The 17500-nt window shown below is 43.9% G+C and overlaps 1 protein-coding gene and 1 pseudogene across 1 annotated transcript; both read right to left on the bottom strand.

Moving 5' to 3' along the window:
- Positions 1 to 75: 75 nt before the first annotated feature.
- LOC126581700 (uncharacterized) lies at positions 76 to 1411 on the bottom strand. Its single transcript, XM_050245541.1, has 5 exons — positions 1285 to 1411; positions 993 to 1222; positions 652 to 921; positions 329 to 583; positions 76 to 255 (listed from the first exon to the last, which is right to left on the bottom strand). Exons 1-5 carry the CDS (start codon positions 1340 to 1342, stop codon positions 184 to 186), a joined length of 885 nt encoding a protein of 294 aa, XP_050101498.1. The 5' UTR covers positions 1343 to 1411; the 3' UTR covers positions 76 to 183.
- A 1711-nt stretch (positions 1412 to 3122) lies between these two features.
- LOC126575557 (uncharacterized) lies at positions 3123 to 4031 on the bottom strand (annotated as a pseudogene).
- Between the last annotated feature and the right edge of the window lie 13469 nt (positions 4032 to 17500).

Here is a 17500-nt window from a genome sequence, read left to right as displayed (position 1 = left end):
ATCAAAAGGCTGAGCGGTGGCCAAGGAGCGTTTACCTGAAATGGATGAGGTGAAGCAAAACGCGAACTTCACAGGTTTAACGTCCAAAATACAACTTAAAGATTTATTAAGAAGAGGTGAATGAAAGGTTGATGAAGAGGTGGATGAAGGTGGGTAGGGTCGCTACAGAAGGAAGCACGCACTTCAATGGCTATCCGAGATGTCCCGGTCAATCCGAAGGATTGGTCGCGTCAGGTGGTAGCGTTTTATCGATTCCTATCAAATAATTGGCAGCAAAGCATCTAACGACTCCGAAAGGACGGGTTTCTGAATTCGGTTTCATATTTACCTGCCACTTTGCGTAGTTGAACGAGAGAATGGCTTGCACATTTTCATCGTTCTGTCCAAGGCGCTCCTGCTGCTTCTCATCATCGCTTGGTAGTCGTGCAAAGAGAACACCGTCTACTGTCTCCAACACAACGACTCCCTTTTGAATGAGAAAGGAAATCTGGAACGCCGTATCGATCGTGTTCATGAAGTCCGTGGGATCAGTGATCAGCTCGTAGTAAGCAATCCCTTTGTTCGCCCCTTTGTTTCCGCAAATCTGTGGAACATTTCAGTGCGTTAGAGCAATTATTGGCACGGGGCTTGATGATGATTACACAAAGTTACCGCTTTCAGTTGGTCCAATATGCTCTGTAGGTTTCGGGCATCGGTTTCTTCTTGGTTCAGCTGGTGCACTGTACTCGGCTTACGTGCTTCCCCGAGCTCCTGCCGTTGCCGCCGTCGACGTTCTTTAACAGTGTGTTCCACCGGAGCCGGGTTGAAATCAAACGATCCAAATAGCGGGGACGTGTGTTTCGACATACGGAATGCCGTGATGCCGGTTTTGCCAAACAAATGCCAGTTTTGCTGGCCATCAGATGCGCCAATCATGGTCCCCTATGAGCAACAATAAAAAGCAAAGTCAATTACTCTGGATCTTGAAGTACATGATGGGATATTGGCATTACAATCGCAGTCGTTAACTCAGCATCGCAGAATTGTGAACTTTCGGATTTCTGCATAGCCGCGCTAACTAGCTCGTGGCTCATCTTTACGATCTGCACGTTAAGCGAGATCTCGGACGCATTTTCCGGGCGATCTTTACTGGAACTTTCCTGCATCAAGGATTCGTTGCTATCAAGAAGCGCGGACACGCTCTGGAAAATGTCCACCGCATTTTCTGTTTGAGTGCGGAGCGCTGTAAGCGAGAGCAGGTTTGTTGAGACTCTTTCATGCGACGATATTCTGTTTCCAATTTACCTATATCGCGCCCCTGATCAATCAATCTCTGATAACGTTTTCGGCGTTCCGTAGTCATCGTGAGTTCGTCTTTTATCAATCACGGCACTTCGAAAAATTCGCGTCTTCGCGGGTTTTTGTTGATAGCACCCACTGGGCAAAACGCTCTTCATAATCTCTTTAAGCAGCGGCTACATGAGCAGCGAATGTCGCAAGCGACAAGTAGCTCAGTTTGAGCAAAATTGCAGCTTTTCGGGGACAGGAGGTTGAGTTCAAGATAGCTGTGCTCAAAATCGCTGCTGCAAAAAACTAACAAAAATAAGTTTCTGTAGTAATTATAAATAAACGATTGTCGCAAGGGTAAAATATTTGGATTTTACAGCAATTCGGCATCGCGCGCGCGACAACCGCAGCTCGTGTAGCCGTCGGTGTATTTATCGGTTAAAGGCCGGGGATACATGAAGCGTAAACTCAAGCGTAAATATAAAATTAATTTACACTTGAACATGTTTACATGACCGGGTTGAGACGTGTAATCCGAATTACTCTGAACTTTTATCGACTTTTGTGAGAAAAATAGAATCCATTTTCCGAAAAAAAGGATTAAAAATGCTATTAATGAACACTACTCACTAAACTTTTCGGCATTAAGGCCTATTCTCTCAGTCGTTACGCCTAGAGAGCCGTCAACAATCCAAAATGACAGTTGAAAAAAAACGGTGTAAGGTGCTTATTCTGTAACTTTCGATTACGATGGCCTCAGGCGTTCGATGATTCATGCGAATTTCGAAACGTTTCGAAAACAATAAACAATTCAAAATGACAGTTTGAAGTAAAAAAACTGTTAATTAACTTGTTTTTTTTCGGTATAAAAACGACTTAACCTTTGTAATAATAGTATACGATTAGCAGAAAGAAATTATTGATGCACAATCAGGACGCTATAACTGTTTTTCAGATGCTCGATGCTCGATGTAAACAGAACGCCAGCTGTCGACCACAAAAATGCACTCGACATGCAGGCGATCGTGAACACCAAATGAACACAAAATGAACCAAATGAATCGAACGCCTGAGGCCATCGTAATCGAAAGTTACAGAATAAGCACCTAAATTAACTAGATTTTTTCAGTATCAAAAACGACTTAACCTTTGTAAAAAAAGTATACGATTAGCAGGAAGAAATTATTAATGCATAATCAGGACGGTATAACCGTTTTTTCCGACAAAACGCCTGTTGTCGATCACAAAAATGCACACGAAAGTAGTCGTAGATGAACACCAAAATGAACACAAACATGAACCAAATGAATTACGCCTAGAAAATGCAGGCGTAGAGACTGGGAGAATGAGCAAAGTGTCTATAGGAAACAGGTGAAGTCATACCGAACAAAAATCGCTCGCGAAAATTAGAAAAATGAATGAAAAAAATTGACAGTCGTTGCCTATGTTTTGTTTGCGTTGGATACGCTTTGACAAGTAAGAAATCCGTTGGTATTCGCTTTGAGAAGTAAGAAATCCGTAAAGAAAGTTAAAGTTTTTCCAGTTTTTCAGTGCTCTGATTGTTCTACATTGGTGGTTTTAAGATGCCTTATAGATTTTGCGTAGCTCCGTTTTGCAAAAATAACAATAATAATATCAAAAGGCTTGGCACGGTGGTTATGTTTCATTCTTTTCCGCAAGATGTGGAGTTAACCCGACAATGGGCAACATTTTGTAGAAAAGATGCAAATTGGCGTCCGTCTAAAAGTGGTGCTATATGTTCGGAGCATTTTAGGGCTGAGAATTATCAATTACACCAATCGCCACTGATTAAAAGCTATCATAATTTGCGATTATTGCAGCCAACAGGTATGATACCTTGTTTACCTTTATTTGGACTTTTTATCTTAGATTAAAATGTTTCTTTTAGCTGTTCCTTCTATACTACAATGTAACAATAGTTATGCCGAAATAAACTGTATACTTTATTCTAAAAGAAAAACAAGTGTACGTATTTATTACATGCGCAAATTTAAGTTTTTCAATACAATGGAAATCATATTGGTGAGTGGTACCTTAAATTTGCGATGATTTACGCTCAACGGTGCCGGATGAAGTCGATCAGATGCTGTGCATTAAAGACGCTCTCGCGGTGGATATAGTTGTGGCCGTCGAGGACCATGTCAATGCACGGTAGTGAGTGGACACCGGTCCAGCGTACCAGCTGCTCCTCGTGACCCGCATTGATCGTTCGAGCGTACGGTGTCGATCATCTTCGTGAACGAGTTGGCCGCTTTCATACAGTCGAAGCACCAGTCGGCGTAAAACAGCAGTATTTGCGGAGTTTGGCGGCTTTTGGACAGGATGTTGCTCTCGCAGTACTTGGCGGTGATCGACAGCCGATGGTACAGGCTAATGTCCTGGTCGTGGAAGTTAAAGTTATGTGCATTGTAAAAGTGTTCGAACGGATCCTGGAACCGGTCGTGTGGTGTAATCGGGCCGCTCCCTATTCACGATTGCATCCTCGTTCGTTATGTACGGCGTATGCCTTCCGACGCTCCGAGTCGGAAAGTAGCTCGTATGCCTGCTTGATCTCGACGAACCGCTGCTCCGCCTAAAAGTGTTTTGCAAGCAATCAATACGAACCCAGACAGAGTGCTGTTCGGATTCTTACCATTCCTTAGCTTGCTGTTTGTAGGCTCGTCGGATCTTCTGTAGTGTAGCCTATCGCTCCACACCCACGGTGACGTACGGATCCTTGCTGTCGCACTGCACCAGCAGGACGATCACAAACACTGCCAGGCAAAGCCAGTGCACCATCATTCGAGGCATCCATCCTTGCTCACGAGGCGATGCGCTCTTGATGCGCCTTACAAAAGAAGACACCTGTTCCGACGGTGGCAAACTAGGAATAGGAGCGGATCTTCTTTCCTTATCACTCTTCTTTTGGATGCGCCTCGCGATTGGCAGACGATCTGCCGAGCCAGCTATCTTATATGATGAACAAAGCGCGCTGGAGCTGCCTTTACTCGGGCAGAAGAACCCACTCCTTCTCCTTGCTGTTCCGTGTTCGGAACAAGCGAAGAGGTTTCACCTTCGCCGGATCTCTGGTCGAACACGCGACAACACCCTCCTTTGGATGCACTGAGCATGTAGCGCTGATGTGATTGTCCATCACACTCCGATCGTCTCCGTCCTTTTGTCCTTTAACCAATTGTCTAAGCCGACAGTGACCGGCTGGAAGCCGGATCCGGGCCTTTTCCACTCGTTTCAGAATCAGAGATAGCCGGCGTTTTCGGCCCCTGCTGACACGTTGATAGCCACAGCGGGGCTGCTCGTTTGTTCTAAAATTAGAAAATGTATCATTTAAACGAGCAAAAGTGGAAAATATACCTGATAAAACCATTGCACTTTTTCGGATTCAAACGCACGCTGGTTTGGTGATGAACGTAAACAAGGCGTCGAATGTCAAAAAAAGAAAAAAAGCAAAAAAGAAAAAAAGTGCTATGACTTCACCTGTTTCCTATAGGCACTTTGAGAATGAGCACCTTTGCCTGCTATACGAAGCGTAAACTTTTTGGCATTACATTCTGAGTTTATACGAGAGTTTACGGTGCTTATTCTGTAACTTTCGATTACGATGGCCTCAGGCGTTCAATGATTCATGCGAATTTCGAAACGTTTCGAAAACAATAAACAATTCAAAATGACAGTTTGAAGTAAAAAAACTGTTAATTAACTTGTTTTTTTCGGTATAAAAACGACTTAACCTTTGTAATAATAGTATACGATTAGCAGAAAGAAATTATTGATGCACAATCAGGACGCTAAAACTGTTTTTCAGATGCTCGATGCTCGATGTAAACAGAACGCCAGCTGTCGACCACAAAAATGCACTCGACATGCAGGCGATCGTGAACACCAAATGAACACAAAATGAACCAAATGAATCGAACGCCTGAGGCCATCGTAATCGAAAGTTACAGAATAAGCACCTACGCTTCATGTATCGCCGGCTTAACAGGGGAGAATTTGTATGGCGTGCGCTCCTGTTAAGCCCTTAACAGGAGAGAGAAAATGTGGTTTGTCAACGGGGTAATAGAAAAAGTAAGTAGTTGATAATTGCTTAAAACAACCCAGAAAAGTAAGATAGTTCCGAAACATATTTTCCGGTGCATGCTGGCGAAAGGAAAAGCGGCGCGAATTTTGTCTTTGTCAGGAACGCGCAACGTGGTACCAAGTTGTGCCAAGTGGTACTAGGCTGGCAAGTTCAAACGGTCAATTGATAAAACGGAATGCCCCTCCGAGAAGCGAGAAGTCCGAGAAAGAGAAGGGAGATCGACAAAAACTGTCGGACAACGGCGACCGCGTGGAAAATTAACTAGAAACAGCCAGAAAAACGAGGATCCCGAATAATCATCCGGCTCGCGTTTTTTCTTGCCGAGGACAGGCGGTTCCATGCGGTGTTTAGTGAAGTGATTAGTGAAAATAACTCGTTTTTGTGGTGTCTGATTTAAAATCAGAAAAGTGGAAATCGTTTAGAATTGTAGTGCAGTGTTTTGTGTAGCGTAAATCAAAAGGTTTTGGGAGGGTATTTTGTGCATTAGTGAAGCTGATTTAGTTACATTGAATACATGTTCGAACAAGAAACAAGTTCGTTTCATGGAAAACATTGAACCCGGTGATCGTACCGTTTTCGTGGAAGAGAGTGTGTTATTGTTCTCGCGAATAAAGGCGCAAAAAGAAAATGGCGGTTTGGAGAGAAATCCGGTCGATTGGATGTGGATTTCTTTTGTGCCCGTATTTTTCGCAGAACACGTGCTTGAAAGTAGAGGTAGGTTCTTGGTTTGTGGATTAGTGAGGCGTCCAGATGAAATATAACGAAAGAGCATCCAGTTTTGTGAAAATTGTGTTTTGCAGGCAAAGGAATGCAGCCGGATAAGAATTTAGAGTAAGATAGTCGTATTTTAATCCGTTTGTTAAATTAGGCAATTGAGGTAAGTTATCCGGATGTACGATTTATTAGGCAGATTGATGATGATGATTTACTCTAATGATGATCATAAATTGATAATTTCAGCTTTAATTAAACTGCTGCGCAACAAACGCTAACAGCTCCCACCGACCAAAGATTGTCCGAGCTCTGCCGACCAACAGGAACACGCTAGAACGAAGTATACGTGCCGGGGCAGGAATGTCCAGAGTCCCAAGTAACGCCGAGAAGTCGATGAAGCCTTCGAGGAGCGCAGCGACAAAAAGTGCGCACTGACTGACTGCTCTTCTCACAGATAGAGGCTCCAAGCTGCCATTCAACAGATGTAAGTCCTAAAGTAAGAAAATCAAAATTGAAAATGTTTTAGGAACGCCGGACCGTCCGATCCTTTGCGCTATATGGAATATTCAAGCGACGGTGAGCAGAGAGAGACCGATTGAGACGATGCATGTCTGATGTTTTCTCCGCTTCTTGATTAGAGCAAATCGCAGCTCCTACCCCGATAAGATCAGGTGAGTGCTTCTTTTTTTCATATTGCCGAACGGCATCAATTTCTTATGATTATATAACCGATCCTATTACTACTTTTACTTCAAAACATGTTTACACTTCTTTTTACTATCATAATTATGTTATGGAGGCTAAGCCTTAGACATTTGCCTCTTCCATATTCCTATGTTAGTGAAAACTAAATAACCTTTTTTTCCCATTTGTAAGTTTTACTTCCTATTTAAATTTTTACCAATTCTAACAGGTTTATAGGTTCTGTCTTCCTGACAGTTTTATGATAAAAAAGAGTCTGACCATGAGGGCGGCGTTAACATTGGGTGTTTTGAAACTATAAGGAGAAACATTTTAATTTTTTTTGGTTTTCTTTTCATTGTTCAAATCATTTTCTATTTTGCCAAGCAAAACGGCATTCGTTTCTGTCACATTGATATATCGTACATTCTTCTACTAAGTGTTTTACCATTATCTTAACACCACACGTCTCATACAGGGGTCTGTGCAGAGTGTGGACACAATATGGTGGCTAGTGCTAGGTTTAAGGCTTCTGCAAACCAAGCGCGTAACGCTGCGTACGTTGCGGAGCGTAGCTGTCAAACGGTGGTGGAATGTATGGGATTGCACTGGGCCGTGCATACCAAGCACGTAAACGAGCGTTCGTAACGGAGCGTTGCGCTGCGGAGCAATGTAGAATTTTACATTTTTTGGGCGAAACGCAGCGAAACGCAGCGAAAAGCAATGTCAAACGCGGCGCAAAAGGCGAAATCCGTGGTTTGGGTTTGAATGTACCGTTAGATGGAAGCAAAATCATGTTGCATGTTAACAATATAAACATAATTATAAAATAATATAATAATAAATAAAATAAAATATAATATTTAATAACAATATACACAGATTTCCGGTCGTCCTTCTCTGATAACCACGATCGGCATAACTGAATCGCCAAGGACATGATATTAATCAACAGGGTTTGCATCAAGCCGAAAAAAGAGGTCACCAATGCATGATGCGTTCGTGATATGAAGGTGGCTGCACCGGACACAGTACTAGGTATCTTCTAGAAGAAGGAATGGACGATGACCACCACGCTGTGGCAAGGAGAGGTGGATGAAAACGGTAGCAATCCTGCAACGAACCGTTACAACTCCTAAAACGTATCCTCTTATCACTGACTCAGGATAAACCTTATCCCCGGGACCTGTTCAGCAATCTTCTCGATTGCGAGCATCGGTGGTTCTGCTTCTTGATGGCGATTTGGATGATGCACAAACTTCGTAGCAGGATGGCAGTCAGGATACCCCAGAAACGGGTAGCTGAAACCCGGATATCGATTCGGCAGGAGCCACTTGCCGAGAAGCTAAAAGGCTGCGAGCTTTCTCAGCCTGAGCTGAGGTGATAGCGATCAAAGTCCGCGGCACCCGATGCTGGGGGGACATAGCGTGTACGACGAAGTATCCCAAGCAGAGCACCCATCGGGGTTTCGGCCATCGTTTTACCTTATTAGGAATAGAATAATAGGGGTTGGCATGCAACCAAAGATTTGAATGTTTTGTGAAATTAGAATAACAAACTCTTAAACTGACTAGATATTTAAAAAAACATGTTATTAAGGTTAAGCAATAAACATTTATTTTCGCGATCATTTCTTCAGTCGAGATATCTGATCACTATTCTCTGGTCACTCTGTAACACACTCTGGTCACCCTCACGCTCTAACAAAAACAGATCGGTAAGCAATTGCGCATTATTTTTGCTACAGTGTAAACTAGCCACCCACACCACCGCGTATCCTTACATATTTCAAATAACTTCGTCGCAGACGCGCGCGTAGCGGATCATTGCCTGCTGTAACGTATAAAGTTCGGACTATTTGAAGCGAAATTTTAAGTGAAAATGAACGAAGAAAGGTTGATTGAATTAGTACGGAATCATCCGTATCTATATGATACATCTAATATGTACTATAGAGATGTACATAAGAAGGAAGAGACGTGGAAGGAGATAGCCGGAACGATGGGGATTCAAGGTACGTGAAAGTTATTGTGATTTAGGTGATTGAGTGTTCTTCTGGTGGTTAAGTTTTTCACTGGTTTTCAAAAAAATAATCAGCAAACTCTTCTCGGATTGCTATTGCCGCATTGTTGGGTCTTCTATTCGCGCCATCAAGTGGTTCAAACACATTTCCGATATCGATTGGATCTTCGTTGTATTGCGGGATGCCTGTTGTACTATTTTCCTGTATGATAAAGTTATGAAGGCAACAAGCTGCTTGGATGATGGTGTCTATTGTTTCTTCCTTGCAGTGTATAGCCCTACCGAAAATTTGCCATTTCATAGCCATGATTCCGAACGCGTTTTCAACCACTCTTCGTGCCCGACTTAATGAAAAGTTAAACAGCTTTTTCCTCGGGTCCCCGCCTAGCGACGCCCGTGCGTAAGGCCGCATCATATAATTAGCTAGGGCAAAGCCTTCGTCTCCAATTAACACATGTGGAGTCGCCGCTATCTTTCCGGGAAGAGCCTTTGGAGCCGGGAGTGTGTTGTTTTCTATGTATTCCCTAAAAAATGCCGAGTTTTGAAAGATGGCGCTATCGCTATGCCTTCCATATGAACCGACATCAATAACAAGGAATTTATATTCGGCATCCACTACTGCTAGTAGAATAATCGAATGAAATCCCTTGTAACAGTAATGGCTTGATCCTGCATTTTTTGGGCATACAATTTTAACGTGTTTCCCATCGATACTGCCAACGCAGTTGGGAAACCCCCACAGGTTGAAGAAATGGATACAGTCAACCACTATCTTCCGGTTCAGCAGAACTCCCATCCAGCCAACCACCATCTTTCGATCCAGCAGAACTCCCATCCAGCCAACCACCATCTTCTGGTCTAGCAGAACTCCCATCTAGCCAACCATCATCTACCAACAATAATCCAAGACTACAACCACGACCAGGAACATCACGACGACAAAACCGTTCACAGCAAGCGACGCGCAACCCGATTAATGAACTAGTCGAATTCTTACAGACCAGAAACGAGCCCTATGGCACCGATATGATGTTTTTGGGATTTTCAAATTGTGTTAAAACATTAACACCACGTAATCAGATGAGAATCAAATCAAAAATCATGCAGATCATAGCTGAAGTCACCGAAGAGGAAGCAAATGAGAACAGTGCCAATAGCCAATAAATTCAATAGCCCGGTAATTCGATTCCAAAGCTTATCACTGATGACGACTACCATTCATCTTATCACGGCCCCAAAAGGATTTCAAACTTCATTGTTGCAAGGCTTCCTTTCGCCGTTAAATCTGGCGTGAAGGGTACCGTATTTATCTTTATCTATCTATCTGCAGAGCTCTCACCACTCGCCTGCTACTAGCGCCATCAGTTGGTCGGTCGGTACGCGCGGGTTTTCCTTCTGTGGGCGATATTGCGCACGTGCCTCCGTCTTAATCGTAAGCATGTTCTCAAAATCGTAGCCGAAATCCTCTATATTCACATCGGTTAAATTGAACGACCTGCACACTTCCTTCATAAACGGATTCTTCAAACGCACTGCTGAAGTTGCTAACTCCCTTCTTGTGATCCTTAAAGATCAAAATTTTAATCAATTTACCTGTTTCTAATCATAGTTATAACTCACCTCAAACAAACCGCCAGTCTCTCGCGGGGGCCAATGGGCTCCCTGAAATTTGTTGTCTGTCGCCTAATTTTATCCTTGAGAAGGCTCAGCAACGTCTCAAACTGCCCCGGGTCATCCTGAAGTACGAATAAAATCGGTCTTCGTAGCTGTTCAGTTCCCGACACAGTCGGTGATATTCGCCAAATTGTTTCCTTTTGGCGTTGGTGGGATGAACCCATATCCTTTTTGGGGCCAAAAGAACTGCCGCAATTACACAGGCAGTAGTGTTGTCGATACGATCCATTATTTCTTTCCTTCTTTTAGCAAAACACCGAAAAAACTGACGACTCAATTAAATTTTGCTATCGCGACTTTGATATTTTATTTTCGCCGAGATAGATTTTTGGTGTATACCTACGACTTCAAACGTCAAGCAAATATAAAAAATATCTTTTGGTGAATTTTTGTCAGCAAGCGTACACGATCATTTATATAAAAATAAATGGATAATATTTGAAACTTTTTAACAAAAAGGAACCTCAATCACGTGAACTTAATTGATTTGTAACATCAAAAAGGAAAAACTGGATTTAGATCGTATCATATATACGCAAGTAAAATACACTAGTACGTTCCGCTCCGCAACGTGACCGGTATGTAGGCGCCTACGCTCCGCAACGTACGCTCGTTTACGTACGCAGGCGTTACGCGCTTGGTTTGCAGAAGCCTTTACTGCGTACCTTTAGCTTCTTACCCAAGCAACCACGGTAGCCTTCGTTTCTGATGAGAGGAACAAAAAGTAGCCTCGAAGGACCCAAAAGGTAGAACAATAGGGACAAACATCACTCCGATGGAGCGTTGTTTCACTTCGTGTTTGTTGTTTGGCTGTGTTGTGCAAACTGTCTCTAACTGCGTTCAACACACGCTTGTACTTGGGTCTGAAAGAAACATCTTCATTTTCGGTGATATAATCTTGTTCCGACTGAATGAAATGGATCAGTTAAAGCGCAGTGGGAGACATTACCGGCGGAAGAACCAGTTTAGTTTTACAAATCGCTGATTGTAGATTTTCTCGATGAAGCTAAGATGCTCCAAACATCGACCCTGTACGCTGTGTGTGCGATGGCGTATGCAAAATGATAAATTTATTCTAACGCATTATTGTTTACATACATGAAGTAACATTTATGACTAGTACCGCATCATCGCAACGTTATCAGCTGCCGCAGCTCTCTCGCGAGAACCTTTGCGAGGCCCACGCCGACCAACTTGAAGGCGTTTCATCATCGCAGCCGCCTCAAGAAGATATTCCTGAGATAACTACCGATGATCATTCAGAGCATCAAAGAAGTTATGTTCAACGCCTGCGGCATTGGGCTTTGAAAACAAATCAAACCCATGAAACGGTAAACCAACTTCCTCGCTCAGCTCGAACGCTTCTGAAGACATCGAGGACGGCTAGCACCTCGCCTGTCTATGTCTTCTAAAATACCAGACAGTTGCGTTAATATGGTCGACATGGTTTCTACGGATTTCTTGTATCGTAGATCGGATAAGGTGTGGCACAGAAGTCTTCATCGTCGAATGCTGTTCTTGTGAATTCAGATTGCGCTGAACTTGTTTAAATTCTTCTGTGCGGTTTAAGAATTTGGCTTTAGCTTTTCCTTTTGTCAAACACATGGATGATGTGCTGCTGCAGATTTTTGGCGCGCATCTCTTGCATCGCGTTGCGAGAACAGGGTACCGGCACGAACCGGCACGGTGTTCATTGCAATGTGAGAGCACTTTGTGCAGACCGGGAACTTTATTGGCGTCTTGATTCCATCCTCCAGGCCATGGTACAGTAAATGCGGATTGCGGGAATCGGCTTGCCATCCGCATTTATCGCACTTCAGCGGGTCACCTCTATACCCGTGCATTTCAAAGAGGTGCAGGCACTCCGCGTACCGTGTACGTAGGTATATTTGATAGCAGCGGACCATCTACACCAAACTCCAGGTGGTCGTTGAGTCTGTCAAGCAGCACCTGCTCGTAGATTTTGGCTGCACCGACGGGCACACACAGTGGCCGATTCGAGGAGGCATTTCCCGGCGCTTTCCCCGGTTTGGGGATGAGAACTAACCGCTGGTCTTTCCACTGTTTGGGAAACGTTCCCTCGTCCATGCACTGCTGCAGCACCCGCTGAAACACTGATGGATTCTGCAGCAACGCCGTGCGAATGGCCACACTGGGTATTCCATCACAACCCGCAGCCTTTTTAGTACAAATTTCCTTGGCAATAAGTTGCAGCTCACTGAGCGAGATCGGGCGCAGCATCCCGTCCGTGCTAGGGAGCGGTCTTGGCCACTGCTTCGGTGGGGCTACTGGAAATAGCTCCTTGATGTGGCGTGCTATGATGCTCGCGTCTATTTGCTGCGGCTGCCGGCCTCCACAGGCCCACCGCATTGCAATACCAAATGCTTCCCCAAAGGGGTTGTCATCCAAGGATTTAGCCAACTCTTCCAAGCAGGATTTTTTCCGTCACCGAATTTCATGCGTCAGCAGGCGCTTTATTTGTATATTTGTATATTTGTATATTTGTTTTTGTATAGGCTCAGCGGCCACCGTTGGCTAAATGAGCCTCGCATTAACAAAGGACATAGGGCACTCCATCAGCCTCACGAGTAGTGATCTCATACTAGTTAACAGTTTACCAAAAGGTCCAGTCACGTGGAATAACGAAAACAACGTGAAGTGATTTGATTCTTCAGGATAAAATACATAGATGATTAAATAAATAAATAACGTAATAACTAAACCATAACGTGAGTCAAATACGGAATAAAATACTAACTGCGAGAAATAAGTAACGGAAACTAAAATGAGTATAAAATACGAATAGCACTGAGTAGAGACCACTAAACAAAACGGAGACGATCCTTGAACGTAGAGACAGATATTTGGAAGTCGAACACTGAGGACACCTTATTGAAACTACGCGCAACTTTATCTGCTGGTACTCTTGCGCACGCCGCATTCGTTCTCTCCGGTCACTATTCGGTACGTGTACTCCTTTCTTAGTCCACTTGCAGGCTAACTGAAACCGCTCAAGATGTTCACTCCACCAGTACACGTTGCGACGGTTCTGGATGCCTGGCTGTCGCCAAACCCGAGGCATCGTCTCATTGCAGGCCAGAATAATGCGCTGTGTCATCTCTGCCACCGTGGTAGCCTCTCTAAACTTTACAGCATCCAGCGCACGGCTGAATGTTTGCGCCTCCAAGAATCGTACCTTCCATCGCGGAAGCACCGATACCTTGGCACCCGAAGTGCTGCCTCCGCCTGTGTGTTTGTTGCCCACGACAAAGCTTACTTCCGCATGATCAGAAAATGTTGGCCGGTCAGTTATCTGCCATTCCGAAGCCTTTGCCTGCTGGTTGGCATATGTTATGTCCACAAAGGAACAATGCGCAATTCCACTGCCGAGGAACGTTGGCTTACGATCATCATTCAGCAGGACCAATCCAAGATCCTCCATAGCGTTGGAGATTATTATTCCTCTGACGTTCTCCGCTCTGCTGAAGTCACCTCCTACCATTATTCGTGGTGCTCCCCTTATCGAATTGACCAGCAGGTCAATCGTGTCGACAAACTGTCGTAACTTACGACTCGTAAGCTCGGGGGAGCGTAACAGCTCGCAAAGGTGATGCCGGCAACATCCACCACTACAATTCCGGGAGCCACGCAGCGAACCGTATGTATTGGTTGTGCGCCGCTGGCCACCACCGCACAGCTAATTTTCGTATCTACCACCCATCGGCCACATTTAGGAACGGCTTGCGTGTAAGGGTGCGACACGAGTAGCACTCCTGCTTCGGCACGTTTGGCGGCCTGCATAAGCAGGTCCTGCGCTGCGCTGCATCCGTTTACATTCAATTGGATTACAGTGAACATTGAGCAGTTGATTTCACAGTGCATTCTCTGGCACCAACACGGTGCTCTCCTTTGCATATGATGCATTTTGCTGGTTGCTCGCAGCTGAAGCTCTCGTGACCAGTTTCCCCACAGTTGAGGCAGAGCGCACCGTGACTCTCGCCTTTACAATCGCGAGCCAGGTGACCCCGTTCCAGGCACCGGTAGCACCGGCGCAGTGCCACAGGCAGTGGCCCAAGTTCGCGGGCTGCGCTCAGCGAATAACTGATCTTCAGAACTATAATTCATGCATCGTCCACCTATTGGCCGTGTATATTCCATCCATTTAAGTTACTACGGCTGCTTTTCTCACTTAACTTATCTCCCGCCCTTATATCTGCGTCTTATTTGCATCAATATAATACATATATTATTTTATAAGTGTCGGTTAAAAACCATCTATAACTACTATCACTAGAAAGTCGGTACGTGGGCATATTTAGCGTTAGTTCTCCGTGTACTTTTATGAACACGGGGTACTCCGAGTCAGTTTGCTCGTCTCATGGTTTTTGTACTAAAGTTCGTGCTGTATTCGTTACGTGATTTCCCTGGCATGTCATGGCTTCATGTTTAAGGAAACCAAACGAATCCTCGAATCGATTGGTCGCGGTCGGTACCGTCTGATGACACTGCTAGAAACCGGCAGTCAGTCTCGCTTTCTGCGTCAAGAAAAAGGTTTTCCACAACCGAACCTTCTTGAATCGCATCGCATTCATTCGCATTCCCTTCCAAGCACTGCGGAAATAGTTCAATTCCGCTAGCCTGGTCTAGCAACATTCTATAGGCACTTTGAAATGGATTCAACATGTTCCCTTCTTTAAACACCTTAAGGCGAATCTGCTCTTGCAACCACTCCAACCGGTCCGTGGAGTTCCATTGGTAAAGGTCGTATGTACTCGCAGACCTCCTTTTTGAGGTGAACTAATATATGTGGCTTTAAGGCCCTATTCATATCCGTTGCCACCGGATCATTCCTCATTAGCCTGTATAAAAATTGTAGTATTAGGCTATGTGCCGCGTCTAAATTCGCCAAAGACGTGCAATAGTAAGTAATTGCTGTGTGTATGCGGATGAACATTTTAGTAAGTTCTGAGTCTAGCAAATTTGAAAATATTGCAACCCCAGCATAATGGAATATAAATCCCATACACTCGGATACAGGTATGCTGCTACTTAAAGCGTCAAATTTTGCTGGAATTATGTGCCCATGTTTGACAAATGATGTGAGTAGCTGCTTCATTATTCCTCCGTGTACAGTTGTGTTCAAAATAATAGCAGTGGCTGGTTCAAAAGCTAAAAAGTAACATAAAATGATAATTCATGCATCGATTCGAAATCTGTTTGTTGTTTATAAAAAAAAAAGAACAAAAAATAAACAAGAATGCATAGTTTACTTTTTAAAATCAGCCCGTTAATAAGGGCAATTTTAAAATAACTAAAAAAGTAGCTGTTCAAAAGAATAGCAGTGTTTCACCATTCCTAGTATTTTCACTCGAGAATATCAAATTTGAAAAGAAAAAAAGGTTCTGTGGTACTGGTATTATTTTTTCTACATCAATACTTTGTAGAATAGCCTTTATTCTTGATTACAGAGCCGCATCGCTTAGGCATAGAGCTCCCAAGTCTTTGACATCAAGGGACAGGGATCGCAGCCCACGATTTACGAATTACTGACCAAAACTCTTCCATTTTCATCGGCTTTGCTTCCGAAACAGCACATTTGACATAGATTCCCAATGGAATTGAGATCAGGAGACGGCGCCGGCCACTCCATGACCTCGATGTTCTTCGGCTGAATCCACGTTTTTACGCGTTTACTAGTATATTTAGGATCATTATCCTGTTGAAATAAAAATTTCAATGGAATTTCTTCTTCAGCATAAGTAAGGAAGCATGACCTAGACAAGGATTCTGATGTATGCATGATGGTCTATGATGCCTGGTATACGATAAAATGGCCAGGCAATATAGGAGGAAAAACATCCCCATACTATTATATTGGCACCCTCACGTTTCAATGTCCTTACCGTATACTGTGGTCGGTATTCTGTGGCAAATGGACGTCTTACGTACTGACGATGGTATTTTGATCCAAACAACACTACTTTGGATTCGTCAGATCACAAAACATTGCGTCATTTTTCCTTGGACCCGTCGACGTGGATTTTTGAAAACTTAAGACGGTTTGCAACATGTCGATTCGTCAACAAGGGTACTTTACGGGGACTTCGTGCGTACAGATTAGCTTGTATTAATCGTCCCCTGACTGTTACTGTGCTCGCAGACAAGTCCAATGCATCCGTAATCCTGTTGGAAGTGATTGTTGGATCCCTCCTGGATATGTTCACTATCGTTCGGCCAGTCTTCTGAGACGTGCATCGCTTCCGGCACTAGTTTTTGCCTCTGCTTTCCGTTTTAAATCATTGCTGATCATTTTGGCAAAGCACCCCAGTAGTTCTTGTTCCTGCTGGTACGACTTTTCTTACTTTTCCATATTTTTAAAATAAAATTCCGATTCTCATCAGATCAATGGTTAGAGGGTCCCATTTTACTGCTGTAAAAATAAGGAAGTTCTAAGTCACCCTGTCGGTCTAATGGAAGCAGCGCCTTATCTTTAAAAGCTGCTATTTTTAGGTATGATTTTAGTTTCCTAGCTTTAATTTTATAATTGGGCAAGAAACTTCATATATACATAATTTCTCTATTATGGGTTAACACCCAACCGTCTTCCTTCGAATTCGCTTTCAAGGTATATGCTTTTGTTTTTAACATAAGTACCCCTTGCTCCCGCACATACTGCGGTTTGTCGTAGTCCAATGCCTCTTCAACAACCGGCGCGTCTATTATACTAGAAACTAATTGAAAAATAGGATTTTCTGTTGTAGTCAAGCATACTTCTTTAAGTTTTAATTGATGGCGCTCAAATCTAGCTGTGGAAGGCAAAGGCAAGGCAAAGGAATGCTGCCGGAAGATAGTTATTGTAATAGCAAGGAACCCGCCTTCATTGTTACTCGGTCGGCTCGCTCACTCCTGTGGCTGTCCGCGAAGGACGACAGCCAGGGCGGACACGAATAACAGAAAGCAAACCGTCGGCAGCCAACTCTTAGTTGGCCCTCTCGTTCGGGGGCCTATCGAGCGTGCCGGATTTCCGCGCTCGGAACTATTTCG

Source organism: Anopheles aquasalis, chromosome 2 (genome assembly GCF_943734665.1).
Source record: "Anopheles aquasalis chromosome 2, idAnoAquaMG_Q_19, whole genome shotgun sequence".
In the NCBI taxonomy this organism is placed as follows: Eukaryota; Metazoa; Arthropoda; class Insecta; order Diptera; family Culicidae; genus Anopheles; species Anopheles aquasalis.
Note: the sequence above shows the minus strand (reverse complement) of the source record. Positions and strands in the feature narration are given on the sequence as shown.